This window comes from Danio aesculapii, chromosome 9 (assembly GCF_903798145.1).
Source record: "Danio aesculapii chromosome 9, fDanAes4.1, whole genome shotgun sequence".
Classification (NCBI taxonomy): domain Eukaryota; kingdom Metazoa; phylum Chordata; class Actinopteri; order Cypriniformes; family Danionidae; genus Danio; species Danio aesculapii.
This window is the reverse complement of record NC_079443.1, coordinates 14,514,096-14,529,732: the sequence shown is the minus strand read 5'-3', so window position 1 is coordinate 14,529,732 and position 15,637 is coordinate 14,514,096. Positions and strand designations below refer to the sequence as shown.

The following is a 15,637-nucleotide window of genomic DNA, read 5'->3' as shown; positions in this document are numbered from 1 at the left end:
AGTCCCGAAACAAATTTACAATTACAGATTCCTTAAGGAAAGGGAATGTCCCACACACCGGAAGTGACGTGGAACCTACACCGGGAGTGAGGTGGGGAAAAGTCATGTTGGTGGTGAGCGCTGTAAATTCGTACTGTGGAATACGTGTATATAAAGTGTATGGTGACCGAACATGGACTGCGGTCGAGGGATGTTTTGCGGCAAACACATGAGCAGCTTAACGTGGTTTTGCTTTACGTGTGGTCGGTCTTTGGAGTGGACCACTCCATCAATGTGTTCAATATTTTAACGAGGGCCACTCGTACGCTGTATTCGTGGACATGATGTCAAGTGTACACGGTGTAAACATCTGCTTGAGTACTCTTAACAGTAAACTGAATGAAGCCGTGTTACGGTTTAACTGGTGTCCGTGTTAACTGGTGATGTAAACTTTTGCAGATTCGTCACTTTTTCACAGCAACAAAACATGGCCATACCAAATAAAGATTCTTATTACTGGGTGTCAGTGTAAACATTATTGATTTTAATATTTCTGTAGCAGAACAGTATATAACCAAAATTAATGTAAATAAATAATTATAATTGACATATCATCAACGGGATTCGAACCCTTGTCAAAAGGTTCAGTGAAGGTATCAACCGACCTATCGAACTGAGCTATCCAGGTCCACATATTGAAGCCAGTCAATATATGTCATGCTGTGATTGTTTCCATGAACTTGTGTTTACGTGTTTCTACATACTCTCACGCTAATATTTTCTCAGAATAGCTCTAAATGACAAAACGATGTTTTATCGCAGTTGATAAAACCATGATTTTTATTGTTGTAGACGTGTTAACCTGTGTCTACAAAGTCACACATGAGCTGGTATTTTCTGGTGTGTGGTACATAATACCTTACTTCCGGTGTGTGGGACATTCCCTTTCCGTAAGGAATCTGTAATTGTAAATTTGTTTCAGGACTTGTAAAAGTGTTTTGCGTTTTGTTAATTTTTTTCTAAAATGTAAATTTGATTCGTCCTTGGTAAAATAGTTTTTCCTATGTAATTGTGTCTTATGATTGGTAAAAATGTTTTTCAAAATGTATTTTTGTCTCGAGCGTTGTAAAAGTGTTTCACACTTTGTAATATTGTTTTGCACTTCCCGGCCACCGTAGATCACAGTCAGTGTAGTAATGAATTAAAGCTGCGGTCACACTGGGCTTTTCCTCCCATAGACCTCCATTCATACGCACGCGAATGCGTCAGACCGGAAATGCAGGGTCATGCGTCAAGTTTCGCCGGTTGCTGGGGTGCAAAGTTCAAGCTTGGTGAACTCTGACCTGCGAAATCGCATCACTTGGCTGCGTGAGAACATCGAGGATCAAAACATGACCTCTCTGGACAGAAATTTAAAACATGGAGCAATCGCTCGCTTTTTTTAATGTCTAATAAGCTTGTTTAATCCCGCCCCTTTTCGCAGCGCCGCACGACAGAATTTCACACACACAAAGCCCGGTGTAACCGCAGCTTAATAGTAAAACCATAAATTAATTTGAATTAAACAGCAGGCAACTCAAAGCCGCTTTATTTATATGCTTTAGTTACTTATTAGCTGGGAAAAATCATTCTGAAAGTAATGATAGCATATCAACGATAACGTTTCTCTACATCTTTGTTGTTATATTTGTAGTCTGAACTCTGCTGTTGTTTTATATTTTTAGTATGCTGTCTTAATCATCATCTTAATAGCCTTTACTTTTGTGTAGTCTATGTTTTATAATGGATCTCAGCCTTTATAGCAGTACACTTTAAAACATATTTGGTAATAAACAGTTGCCCATAGCTTTTTTATTTAATTTAATAATTTGTAATTTTTAAAAAATGCATTGTAGAAACTTAATCTCAACTTTAAAAATTAACTATGTAGTTTATTATGACGTTTATTGACAACATTCATTAGTTTAATTCAAGATTCATTATATTCATCAACACCAAACGATATGTCTGGTGGAAATCCAATACAGCTCACCATGCAAATAACACCATTCCTACCGTAAAAAATGGAGGTGGAAATATCTTGTTATGGGTCTGTTTCTCTTCAGCAGGAACTGGAGCACTTGTCAGGATAGAAGAAAAAATGGATGGGGCAAAATACCGACAAAATCTGCTGCCCTTTGGCAGAAAGTTATCAATGGGAAGAAGGTTTACCTTCCAACATAACAACGACCTGGAGGACACAGCAAAACTGACCACACAGTGGTTAAAGGAGAAAAAGGTGAATGTCCTGGCATGGCCAAGTCAGAGTCCAGAACCCATTGAAAATCTGTGGAATGACTTGAAGACTGCAGTCCACAAACGGACACCATCAAATTTAACTGAACTTAAAGAGTTCTGTAAAGAGGAGTGGGCTAATATTGCAATGTCTAGATGTGCAAAGTTAGTAGAAACGTGTCCCAACAGATTAAAGGCTGTAATTAGGTTATTCAACCAAAATAATAGAGTTAAAGAAAACAAAACTCTGTCTGTCTTCATTTCATGATGCAACAAAATGTAATTATTTTGAAGGGGGGTGATTCTTTTCTATACCCATTATACATAGATAAATTTAGAAATGGCGGTGAAATAGTGGGTAGCGCTGTCACCTCACAGCAAGAAGGTTGCTGGTTCGAGTCCCGGCTGAGCCAGTTGGCGTTTCTGTGTTGAGTTTGCATGTTTTCCCTATGTTAGTGTGGGTTTCCTCTGGGTGCTCCAGTTTCCCCCACAGTGTGTGTGAATGCGAGAGTGTTTGGGTGTTTCCTGATACTGGGTTGCAGCTGGAAGGGCATCCGCTTATGCTGAAATAGTTGGCGATTCATTTCTCCCTCATAACTAAGGGACTAAGCCGAAAGAAATGGAAGTTTTCATACAGTATCTCTCTTTTCTGTTCCAGTTACAGTATGAAATATCCAAGCAATGTTATATTTCAGTTTAAAGGCCTTTATTCAACATTGGAAAACACACCATCCATTCCCTTCCCTCATAAACCTGTTCTTTTTTTTTAAAAAAGAGAAAAACAAATGTTACCATTTAATGTGCAAACCCTTATCCACAGTGCTCTGTTTCAGGAGCATCATGTAAACATACAATCTGGAATGGTTGCCTGTTACTCTAGGCTGCATTTACTTCAATGTTACATTACAGTATACAGAGTTTTACAGTCCATTTAGTCTGCTTTTTGAAGAATTCTCTTGCTGTATGTTGCAACATAAACGGCAACATAATAAACCAAGAACGCAACTTGCGTAACCAATATCTGGCACTACTGGTTATCTAATAATCCGTTAATAATAAAAGTGCTATTTGAGAGACCGCGCTTAATAAATCATAACATCTACCAAAACCAGTACTGTCCTAATGTTCATATCTAATTCATAACATAATCTGACAATTGGTTTCAATGGTTAAAAAAATTGTGCTGCAGATTAGGCAGATTATTTGCACGTAAACACTCGTATGCATAATGCATTGGGTTTCAGCCATCGGCATATTGCAGTGGTGCTGTATTGCATCTGTTAACAGTACTTTTTGACTTCAACTCACTTGATGTTATGTTATATCCTCTTAAGGTCTACAAGCAACAGGTTCTCCCCAGCCAGCTGGGCCTGAAACATTTAAGGTCAGTGTGCAGAGCATTTTAATAGCAGCCGTCCCTCCAACTCCCATCCCGCAGAGCGCTAAGAGCAGATACACTCTTCGGCGGAGTCAGTAAGCTGCAAAGAGACAGAGAAAGAAGTGTTAATGACAGCAAAACTTTGGTATGTACAGTTGAAGTCAGAATTATTCGCCCCCTTTGAATTTGTTTTTCATTTTTCAATATTTCTCAAATGATGTTTAACAGAGCAAGGAAATTTTCACAGTATGTCTGATAATATTTTTTCTTCTAGAGTTCCAGACTCTTATTTGTTTTATTTTGGCTAGAATAACAGCAGTTTTTTATTTTTTAAAAGCCATTTTAAGGTCAAAATTATTAGCTCCTTTAAGCTATATTTTTTCGATAGTCTACAGAACAAACTATCATTTTACAATAACTTGCCTAATTACCATAACCTGCCTAGTTAACCTAATTAACCTAGTTAAGCCTTTAATTGTCACTTTAAGCTGTATTGAAGTGTCTTGAAAAATATCTAGTCAAATATTATTTACTGTCATCATGTCAAAGGTCAAATAAATCAGTTATTAGAAATGAGTTATTAAAACTATTATGTTCAGAAATGTATTGAAGAAAATCTTCTCTCCGTTTTTTTCTGTTAAACAGAAATTGGGGAGAAATAATTAAGGGGGGCTAATAATTCTGACTTTAACTGTATATCCTGAATGACCACTATTTATGTGGTTCATGTCTACTAGTTTAGCTTTAACAGCTCAAAAACTATAAGACACACTAAAGCCTGGCTCACACTGGAGTTTGTTTATATATTTCTATCTATACAACTGTAGCTTGTCAGACGACATGATCCCCGTATCACACTGTAAGAGTTCAGTTGTCATAATACCAGACTGAATGACAATGAAGACACATGCAGGACTTATATGGAATTTGATGTCATCAATCCATTACATACTGTATTCAGTAACGATGTCTCACAGCAAACATTCACAATCTGTAGCTTTAGTTTACTTGATAATAAAATTTTAAAAAATATTTCCCCAATATGGTTTAAAGTTGTGCTGATTTCATCATCAGGTTCTGCGTTCCTGTTGTTGCTCATTGTGAGAATCAAATCTTCTGACACTGAACCATTTAATGACGATGAACATGTCAAACCAACGATCAAAGACCACAGATTTTAGTCTAGTATTATAGAATTATTTTAGGATTTCTAAAATTTGCCTTAGACATATCTCAGCAATTGCGACTTTATTTCTCAGAATTCAGATTTTTTTTTATATGCAATTTTTACTTTATTTCTAAGAATTCTGATTTTATTCATAAATTTTCCTTTAGTTTAGTCCCTTTGTTCATCAGGGGTCGCTCCGGTGAAATGAACCGCCAACTTATTCATATATATATTTCCTTATATGTTTTGCACAGCGGATGACCTTCCAGTACTGGGAAACATCCACTCACACACTCATTCACACACACACTTCGGTCAATTTTTTTAACCTAATTCACCTATACCGCGTGGAAACCGGAGCACCTGGAGGACACCTATGCCAACATGGGGAGAACATGCAAACTAGCCCTGCCTGGACTTGAACCAGCGACCATCTTGCTGTGAGGCGACATTGCTAACCACTGAGCCACAGTGTTGCCTCAATTCTGACTTTACATTATGCAATTTTAACTTTTTATCTCAGAATTCTGACTGTATAACATGCAAATGCAACATTATTTCTCAGAATTCTGACTTGTAACACACCATTTTAACTATTTCTCAGAATTCTGACTTTATATCACACCATTCATTCATTCATTCATTCATTTTCAGCGTAGTCCCTTTATTAATCTGGGGTCGCCACAGCGGAATGAACTGCCAACTTTTCCAGCATATGTTTAATGCAGTGGATGCCCTTCCAGCTGCAACCCATCACTGGGAAACATCTACGGACAATTTAGCCTACCCAATTCACCTATAGCGCATGTCTTTGGACTTGTGGGGGAAACCGGAACACCTGGGGGAAACCCATGCAAACACTGGGAGAACATGCAAACTGCACACAAAAATGCCAACTGACCCAGCCGAGGCTCAAACCAGTGACCTTCTTGCTGTGAGGCGAACGTGCTACCCACTGTGCCACCGTGCAGCCTATATCACACTATTTTAACTTTTTTCTCAGAAGACTTTATAACTCTTTGACTTTGAACTAAAATAAAAATTGGCAACTGTGGTTGCACCAGAATTTTACAGTTAAAATATGAAAGAAACATTTCTAAATTTAAAGTAAATTAGTTAACACAACAATGTTTTGAAGTAGTAACCTCTACATTGATCCTTTTTAATACAATTGCTATCAACATCATGTAACACACATGACATGTAATAGACATTCTTTATGTTGATTAGATGTAACATAAAACTCTAATGTACATCATTGATTAGACAAAACATAAATAAAACAACCAATAAGTGAAGTGTCATGCAAGAAATTCTAGGAATGTCAAAGTTATGCTATTCACTGTATTAAAATGCATTTCTGTAAACCAGGTAGAATTTTTACTTTATTTTACTATTAAAATCTTGACCATTTTTTACATTGTGGGTTATTTCAGTAAAATATTTTTTTATGACATCATGTTATGATAGGTGCATTTAAATGTTTATTATCTGTAGTTTTTTGGAACTGCCTTAAAGGGATAGTTCACTTAAAACTGAAAATTCTGTCATTTACTTATCACAATCCTTTTTTCTTTGTCTGTTGAACACTAAAGAAGATATTTAGAAAAATGGTTGGAAACCTGTAACCATTGACTTCCATAGTATTTGTTTTTCTGAATGTGAAAAACAATAGTAAGAGATTTCTAACATTATTCAAAATATCTTCTTAGAAAACTCTTAAAGTTATGAACCACCACTTGAGGGCGAGTAAATAATTTTTTTGGAGTGAACTATCCCTTCTTTATTCGTCGAACAAAAGCCTTCAAGCCAATGAGCTGTAAATGATTACCTCCGTACAGGCTGGCCGATTTTACTGCGTGAGGCCCCATTTGTCCCAACAAAAGAAGCAGGTCGAGGTAGAGCGCTACGGCTGGAGGATGGGGTGCTGGGTTTGCTGGGCAGGGGAATACTGCTGCTGGAGATACAGCTGAGGCTTGCAGAGGATGCCATTGTGTTGGAACTCTGGATCGTAGGGCTCACATACGCTGTGGCTTTTAGAGGAGGACGGGCTGTCATGGAGAAGTTGCCCACACTCTGAACTCGCTGCTGTAATTGGCCTGGAGAGGGAACTGTAAATTGAAAGAGAAGAATAAAATGCGACATCGGATGTGATCAAATTTGCATGCAAATGATCATATAAGCAGGTTAAAGTTGCTTGGACTTTTATGTAAGGTTTGTTGATGTACTTCCAACTGAAATTAAACATTGAGTTGGGGGAGGGGCCAGGGTGCAAATTATACATTGACGATTAGGGCGGTCAAGTTTTTTGGTTATGTTCGGAAATATGCCTCAGTCATGCAAACATGCTTTTACAATGGTACGAACCATTATCGGTGTGGTCAAATGTATACTGAAGTTCTATTATATCTATTATTTTAATTATTAATATTATTTAATATATAGATCAGAGCAAACTATTTCTTAACTATTAAAGAGCAGACCCCTCTTGTTTTGATGTCCTTCAGGTGTGATCAAGCATTAATTAGAGGGGTCAGACCCCCCCCCCCCAAACCCCCCTGCAATTCACACCCTGGGTGGGGCTTTCTTTTTCACATCCTTCCCTTGTAGCAAACTAAAGTCACAATATGTCAAACACAATCTAAACGTCAACAGAGAAAGACCAAACACAGAAACCAAATGGTCAGACTTTAAAGATTCCCAAAATCAATTGTTATTTTTAGTGGATTAACGCTGATTATTTGTTCACGTATAGAAAACCAATGTGAGCTAGCAAAATAAACATTGTATTTATTTTATTTCACACACATTAACCGTAAAAAGGATATTTAGGAGAGTGAAAATTATTTATGCTAAGGGCATCATAACATCTATCAATTTATGTCCACTATTTGGTATATAGACCCTAAATACACTCTAAACGTAAATTATCAAAGTTCTCTTACATTTGCAAATTGGAGTAAAAATAACCACGGTAAATGCAGATAGAACCTTCTCATTCTGAAAAGTCATTTTCTGCTTGGAATTAATAGGGTTCTATCTGGCAGATCATTCATTGAAGCATTAATTTTCAAGAAATACAATCAAAAAATATATATAATATGGTGTTGTAACAATATGTTGATGCTTGAGAAAGTAAAATTTTTGCTTTCTTTTTTCTTGTTTAAATTAAGCATACAAGGTTGTGCTAAATATTTTGTGCAGTGTAAATGTTAATTTTATCTAATTAATATGTTAATATTTACAACATTTTATGCTTTATATGAATTATTGAATTACATTGATTGAATTATATGCCCCATAAATTAAATTAAGTATTTGCCCTTCAAGGCCTAATATTAAATTTAAAGACTTTAAAAGAAAACAGACAATGAGCAAATGAGTTTAATAAACCCTGAAAAATGTTTCACTTACCATATATACACAAATAAAAATATTTCACATGTAATATCAATTTTTATTTTAATATTCGTTTCTTTTTCAACAATGTAAAACGTAACATTTCATCTCAATGTCAAAAAATGCTTCTAAATCATCACATTTACACACATCTCAATTTTGTGTGGTGCAGCAGCATCATTTAGTCAACTCTGATTTTGTGTGATTTTGTGTTTCTTTCTGGTCTTTCCCGCTGTCAAAAGAGCAGTCTGGTGAAATGGCAAAAAAAAAAAAAATCTGATCCTAATTGGTCCTTGTATGTGTATTAAAAATGCTGATTGGCTCACAGAAAGAACCTTATAGAGTCAAGCTAGAGTTCAACTTTGTAGATAAACCGTTTTTGTTTTTTAAATAAAAAGACGCAGCTGTCAATCAATTCAGTGGGCGGGGGACCACACTCCTACGTCAAGTTGCGGTCAGTCTGAAAACTGCTCCAATTGGTCCACCAATTGGTTTTTATGTTGTTGAATTGAAAAAAAAGTACTGGGTGTGTTTATATCACCCCAATATGACAGTCTTTACACTATACCTACACATATGTCCGGGGCGCAAACAGGGGGTATGCAGTATATGCAGCGCATAGGGGCGTGACACATGGGGGGCGCCATTGTACCAAAACTATTTTTGAAATTATCCTTATTAGAAGTTTGAAATAATAAAAATAAATAAAAAATGTCTTGTTAAAAATGTTTATTTTGCATTTTATATGAGTGTAACATTGCATTTTATTAAATAAAACAATTATACCATCCTTCCCCTATCGTTGACCATTTGATTGATCTCTTGCTCGGTTACAGTCACATGTTCAAAATAGAGAGAAGAATGAAAACAAGTGGAGCACAATAGAAAAAAAGAACAAATAATGCCTTAAAATGAAAACTGCCATGACAAATTGGATAATAAGAGATTCAAAAGTTATAAGAATAATCTGAAAAAAATGTCTTTATTTATTATTATTTATTAATAATTATTTAATTGTTTTGCCAAAATAGGAGGGATCACACAAAATGTATGTTTATGTAAGTACAGACCTGAATATATTTCAGATAAAATAGAAAATAATATTTGGATTTAAAAAAATCCCCTATAAATTCTATATACTTGATTATAATGATTCTTAACCCTGTTAAAACTCACACTTGAACAAATAGTCATTTGTTCAGTTTTTATAAATTTATAATGTATCATGATACATTAGGCCTTTGGTAACTTTTTTGAAAGGTTCGTCCATAACATTTTGATAAAACAGAACATTTCAGGCAGTTTGTCTCTGTTTATTTTTTACACTAAACATTTAACAGTCTTTTTTATTTCACTTTGTGAGAGGTGTAATAGCAGTATCAGTCAATTGCGCATGCAAAGACTTTACACCTCACATATGAGAAGCGATTGTATTTTTTTTTGTTTTGACAAAAGGTACAAAAGCAAGGCATGTCAATGTGCTATAATCATTTAGTGAGGAAAATTAAATTGAGAAGAAATTTGGGGTGGGATGAGATGTAATTCTTTGTGACTTAACATGCTTAGTGTAATTTTACTTTTACTACTTCATACTATTTCAGTTGTGTTCAGAACTGCGAAAAGTATTTGTTTGATAAAATATATATAAAATATAATTGGATTGAGTGGGGGAGGGGGCATATGCATATGTCTGTCAACAGCTTGAAAAGTAGATTTTTCACCATAGGTGCCCCTTAAACCCTGAGAAGTGTTGGAATGGAATGGAAGTTCACACGAGACACAACCACGAGAATTGGCAGGAACTAAAACATATAACCTTTCTAATCTGAGAAGAATATTAGCTAGGAAACCAGTTGTTCAACTGTGCCAGTCACCCATCACACAGAATGCCCAAGTTTTTTATATGGTGTATCTTGTGGCTCCATATTCATGTTTGGTATCATTTTAAATTTCTCTGTGTGATTGGTAAAATCGTCTCAGTTTCACTGTAATATTTTACTGGTCTGGGTTTTGACTTTGATAAGATCTTTGCCTGATGCTCCACTCCAGGGAAAATGGTCTTTACATAAACTCATGACCAGACAAGTGTCTTTGTGATGCTTTTATTGTCTTGAATTTATGATGGTTTGTTGTGATTTGAGTATTTAAGGGAAAGGTGCAAAAGTGTGTGTGGGATTCTGAAGCCAGGATACCCCATTGCAGTGTGTGAGTCTCTGAGTTCTGCATCAAGGCTTATATGCTGCAACGTACTTCTACATGGTCAGGTATTAATCTCTAACTCTGTAATGTATCTTTGGGTAATTGATGTTGTACATTTTTGAATTGGCTTATTTTGTTTAATTATTTGAATTTGAATGGAAAATCTTTGCCTGACAAATAAATGTAAAATTCTTGTTTAACTCTAATAACTCCTGAAATCTTTGTAACTAGTAGATTGTTTAGGCTGATGTTTCAACAGTCTATGACCAGGATTGCTCATACACTCGGGCTTAATGGATGGAGCATAGGCACAGCATTAGAGACCTGTTGATTTCTGACAATCACTGACTTAGTATGATATAATCTAATGGCTAAATCAAACTTTCTTTAAGTATGAGCAAGCATGGGGCATTATTAAGGAAATTAGTCTACAGTTATATCCTCTATCTACTGTATGAACCAGAACTGACGAGGTTGTGTCCATGAGCAGATGTAACTGGCCAGCATACTGACTCTAAGCGACTTTAGGTAAACGATGAACCATTAACTGAAAATAAGGATTTATTATGTTGATCAATCTAAATTAGACCAAATAACAATCTATAAAGAGATCAGCTTGAATTGGATGAATCCAAATTTAAATTATTACAAATTGGAGTCAGATTGAATTCGGAGTTGGAAACAATTAAAATAAATTTTAACAAATAAAAACTTTTCTCCATCTTTTCACATGTGCTAAAAAGGCGCACATGCATTTAACCCTCACCCATGCTGTTAGTTCCGTTATTGGACTAATAGATAGACCCTTACACTTTAAAATAATGATCCATTAGTTAATGCCAGTAAGTGAATTTTCTAACAGGAGCAAATAATGAACAATACTATATTTTTTATAGTTCATCTTTATTTATTTATTATTATTTACTTATTATTCATCTTTCTTAACGTTAGTAAGCAAAAATAGTCATTCTTTAATAGTTTGTTAACTCAATGCATTAACTAATGTTAAAGGGAACCTATTTTACTCCTTTTACAAGATGTAAGATAAGTCTTTTGTGTCTCCAGAATGTTTCTGTAAAGTTTCAGCTCAAAATACCCATCGAATTATTTATTATATAATGTAGAATCTGCCCTTTTTGGTGTCTGATCACAATATAGCTGTTTTTGTAGCTTGTGGCTTTAAATACAAATGAGCTGTTTCTCCCTGCCTACCGCTCCGACGTGCGTGTCTGCTTCTCCTGCGTTACGTCAGATAAACAGCCGTCAGTGACAGAGACTGGCTGCATCCGAAACTGCCTACTACTCAGTAGGTACTGCATTTGAATTTAAACGTACTACTCGGCCATTAGAAGTACACACTATACAGTATGAATGTGAGCTGTATGAATGGAATTTGGATGTACTACATCTGCCTTTTTGTCATGATCATGTGACCTACCCTCGTGAGTTGCGTCGCTTCACTCCCATTCATGAATTCTCTCGCGGGGCATCATGGGATAACGTAACGTGCATGGGATGTGCACTTCAGAATCTCGCCGGAAGTAGTAGGTCATCCGGGTACTTCTCGCATACTGATTTTCGAATTTTATGAATTCAGACCTACTGCTCGGCTCGCATACAATTTTAGCGTTCCATATAGAGTAATATGGAAGTACATGGTTTCAAACACAGCCACAGTCTCACACAAATGCCGTTTGCAGTACACTCACACACTTATGCATGTTTACTGACACCATGCGGCTGTGGTAATTATAGCGGTTATGAATTACATCGTGATTTTACTCTCTTTTCTACAAACATGCTCTGTTTTGAAAACATTTTATACTCAAAAAATTAATTATTGAGGTGCAGCTGATCACAAAAACTTGTAACATATAATTTAATCTCAGTTTCTTTGCAAAAAAGTTTCTGTGAACATGTGTATACATGTTATTATGAAGACATGGCACCTGTCAATCAATTCGGTGGACAGGGAAAACTGCACTCCTACTTCACATTCCAGTGGGCCTCAAAATCACTTTTGATTTTCAGATTTGGATCCTATTTTAACCTCAGTAAATTTAAAAAATAGACTTGTTTTGTTTAAATCACTCCAATATGACCGTGGACACACTATACATAAACACAGTTCTGTCCAAACAGCTTACAAAAGTTGATTTTCATCATAGGTGCCCTTTAACAAACAACTTTGGATTGTAATAATGTTAAACTATGATTTCTAAATGCTGATGATTCATACTTAGTTTATACTTATTAACTTACATTAACTAATGGACCATTATTTTAAAGTGTTTAAATTTACATCATAACATCTACCAAAACTGTCCAATTGTTCATATCTAATTCATAACATAATTTAGCGATTGATTTCAATGGTGCTGGAGATTGTTTGCATGTAAAGATGGATTATCATCCTAGTTATTAGGATGCATTTACAGTGTTGGACTTACTTGCAGACTGTATCTTGGCCAGTGCATTGTGGGAATCAAAACTCTGACTGTTTCGGAGTAATGATAAAGATGACGTTGTAGCGATGTGACCAGTTGGAGCAGAAACATTAGGCACATTGATGACACTGGGAATGCTGGGTGCTCGAAGTAGGTTTGGCATGCTCCTCCGTAACTTGTCTGAAAAAAAAAGATGTGCTTAAATGTGCAATCTAGGACAAACAGAACATATTTAGCTAGTATACAGTAGTGGTCCTCAACTAGGGGAAAGAAACCGACTAGAGGGCCTCGGTACACTTTCAAGGTTTACAATACTGGAGTTCAGCAAAGACAAAAGACAAGAATGTCATCACATTTTAGTTTTATGACAGTTTTGATCAAAGGTTTCAAATTTTGACTATGATCATTATTATTGACAAAGTTTTTATTATTTGGGGATGCACTGATACCGACACATGGATCGGATATCGGTTTAATACCGCATATTTTTGCTGGATCAGGTATCGGCCAGCTGGTACCTATCCAAATCCGATCTTGCGCGTGCGCTATATTTTGTGTTTATAAGTCAACAAAAGCCATGAAGGTAGCATATTATAAGGCACTAGAAAGTTGTCATGTATGCCTATTATATCTAAAATATATTATATCTCATTCTACAGTTTAATGTGAAGCACAGATGAATATTCATGTGGTTAAATTCATGTTCACTTCAGCGCTTCCCGCCACTGCGACTGTCAATCATTCTCCATTCATTCACAATTCAAACTGCATGTCGCGTTCATGACAACATGAAAAACTTTCTCCAAGACTATTTGTTCCTGTTAATATAAATAATCAGTGGAGAAAGGCATTTAGTTTTGCATTTTGACCTGCAACATGAACTGCTTTTTCTAAATCATGTTGCGCTGTGTCTTTTAGATCAGCAGGTCGCATTCTCATCACTGGAGTAGAGAGGGTTATTACCTGCTCTTCACACACAAAGTAGACCTACCTGAAACTTTAAATTAGAAAAGGCTTAATGATGCATTGGACAGAACCTCAACGCACTCATTTCTTCCCTTTGTGCCGCTCAGTTTTGAAGTGTCTGCAGATACTGGAGGGCTGCGTGCTGTCTCTCAGTGATGCATCAAGTGCTTCATTCAGGCACTGCCTGTGCAGACGCAATGTGCGCCGCTCCGTTAGATTATTCTTACAATGAGTTTTTGTCCTCTCATCCTTCCGAGTTTATTCTTTACTTTCAGTGCTGTGAATAGTTTGTAAAGCCTGGCTCATTGTGGTCATAGTAGTTGATTAAATTCTTAAAAGTGAATCTGACGAGTGCAATATATAAATTGTCATTAAAAAAGGGAATGTTTATTAAGTAAAACTGACCTCAGACAGTGTAGTTTAGTCTGCGTCAAACCTGTAGGAAAATTTCAGGCTTTGCTAAAAAGGCTGGTTATTTTACCAACGATTAGGGTCAATATTGGTAGCTTATTACAGATTTCAAAGAAAAATTTTAATATTAAAAAAGGAAACATAAGCTGGACTAAAACAGATCCTATCAATGTCATAGCGAATGCTCAAATAATTTAGCCTAGTTTACCTTAAGCATTATATTGTGTCGTCTGTCATATACAGTAAGCCTGTTATTTTTACTAAAGAAGATATATTATTTGAGTTTAGCACCAGAACTATAGAAATTGTATTATGCTTTAAAAAAAGCACAGTATCAGGATCGGATCTGTATCGGTCGATACTCAGAATTTTGGTATCGGGATCGATTCCAAAAAATGGTATCAGTGCATCAATATGACTATTGCTGATGTAGTTGTTGTTAATGAGTTAAAATTCTACATAAACTCTGTTTAACTATACATTTCAAGGCCCAATTATTAACCCTTCAGTAAATTTTCATTCTTTTTCAAATATTTACCAAGTGATTTTAACAGATTAAGAAAGAAAATCTTCACAGTATATCCTATACCATTTTTTTTTCTGCTGGACAAAATCTAATTTATTTAGTTTGGCTGGAATAAAAGCAGTTTTTCCATTTTTTAAATAATTTTTAAGATCAATATTATTAAGAAATGTTTTTTTATTGGTAACAAACTGTTGTCCAATTAATTTCCTAATTAATCGAACTTGCCTACTGTAGTTAACCTAATTAACCTAGTTAAGCATTTGAATAGCACTTAAAGATGAATACTGGCATCATGTAGTATCAAAATAATTAGTAAAATATTAGTAAAATATACGTGTTGACTATCCTCACAAAATAAACTAGTTATTAGAAATTAGTCATTAAAACTCTTATGTTTAAAAAAAATGATGAGAAAAATATATTTTTACATGCTGGGCAGCATCCCAAAGAGGGAAGAAATCACTTTCCCGAACTCTCACATTCAATCTGCCCAGTTGGTGGAATGAACTCCCTAACTACATCAGAACAGCAGAGTCACTTGCTGTCTTCAAGAAACGACTAAAAACGCAACTGTTCAGTCTCCACTTTCCTTCCTAATCTGCAACTGCCTCTCTGGCTATACCACTAACTGTGCCCTCTCTCTCTCTCTCTCTCTCTCTCTCTCTCTCTCTCTCTCTCTCTCTCTCTCTCTCTCTCTCTCACGCTCTCTCTCTCTCTCAAAAAAAAAAAAAATAAAAATTTTTACTAATGCTTTGCTTCTTAGACTTTACACACCTGAAACTTGTCTATAGCACTTGTTCACTGCTGCTCTTATAGTTGTGAATTGCTTCCTTGTCCTCATTTGTAAGTCGCTTTGGATAAAAGCGTCTGCTAAATGACTAAATGTAAAT

The 15,637-nt window shown here is 35.7% G+C and overlaps 1 protein-coding gene across 2 annotated transcripts in view; it reads right to left on the bottom strand.

Annotated features, from left to right (window-relative positions):
- Positions 1 to 2,963: 2,963 nt before the first annotated feature.
- Positions 2,964 to 15,637, bottom strand: part of slain1a (SLAIN motif family, member 1a) — a 40,233-nt gene continuing 27,559 nt past the window's right edge. For both annotated transcript variants that reach the window (XM_056464622.1, XM_056464623.1), the window contains 3 exons: positions 12,848 to 13,024; positions 6,631 to 6,910; positions 2,964 to 3,731 (listed from right to left, as the gene is read on the bottom strand). In XM_056464622.1, the coding sequence (XP_056320597.1) occupies positions 3,656 to 3,731; positions 6,631 to 6,910; positions 12,848 to 13,024 (533 nt within the window). In that variant the 3' untranslated portion in view covers positions 2,964 to 3,655. The remainder of the gene's footprint in view (positions 3,732 to 6,630; positions 6,911 to 12,847; positions 13,025 to 15,637) is intronic.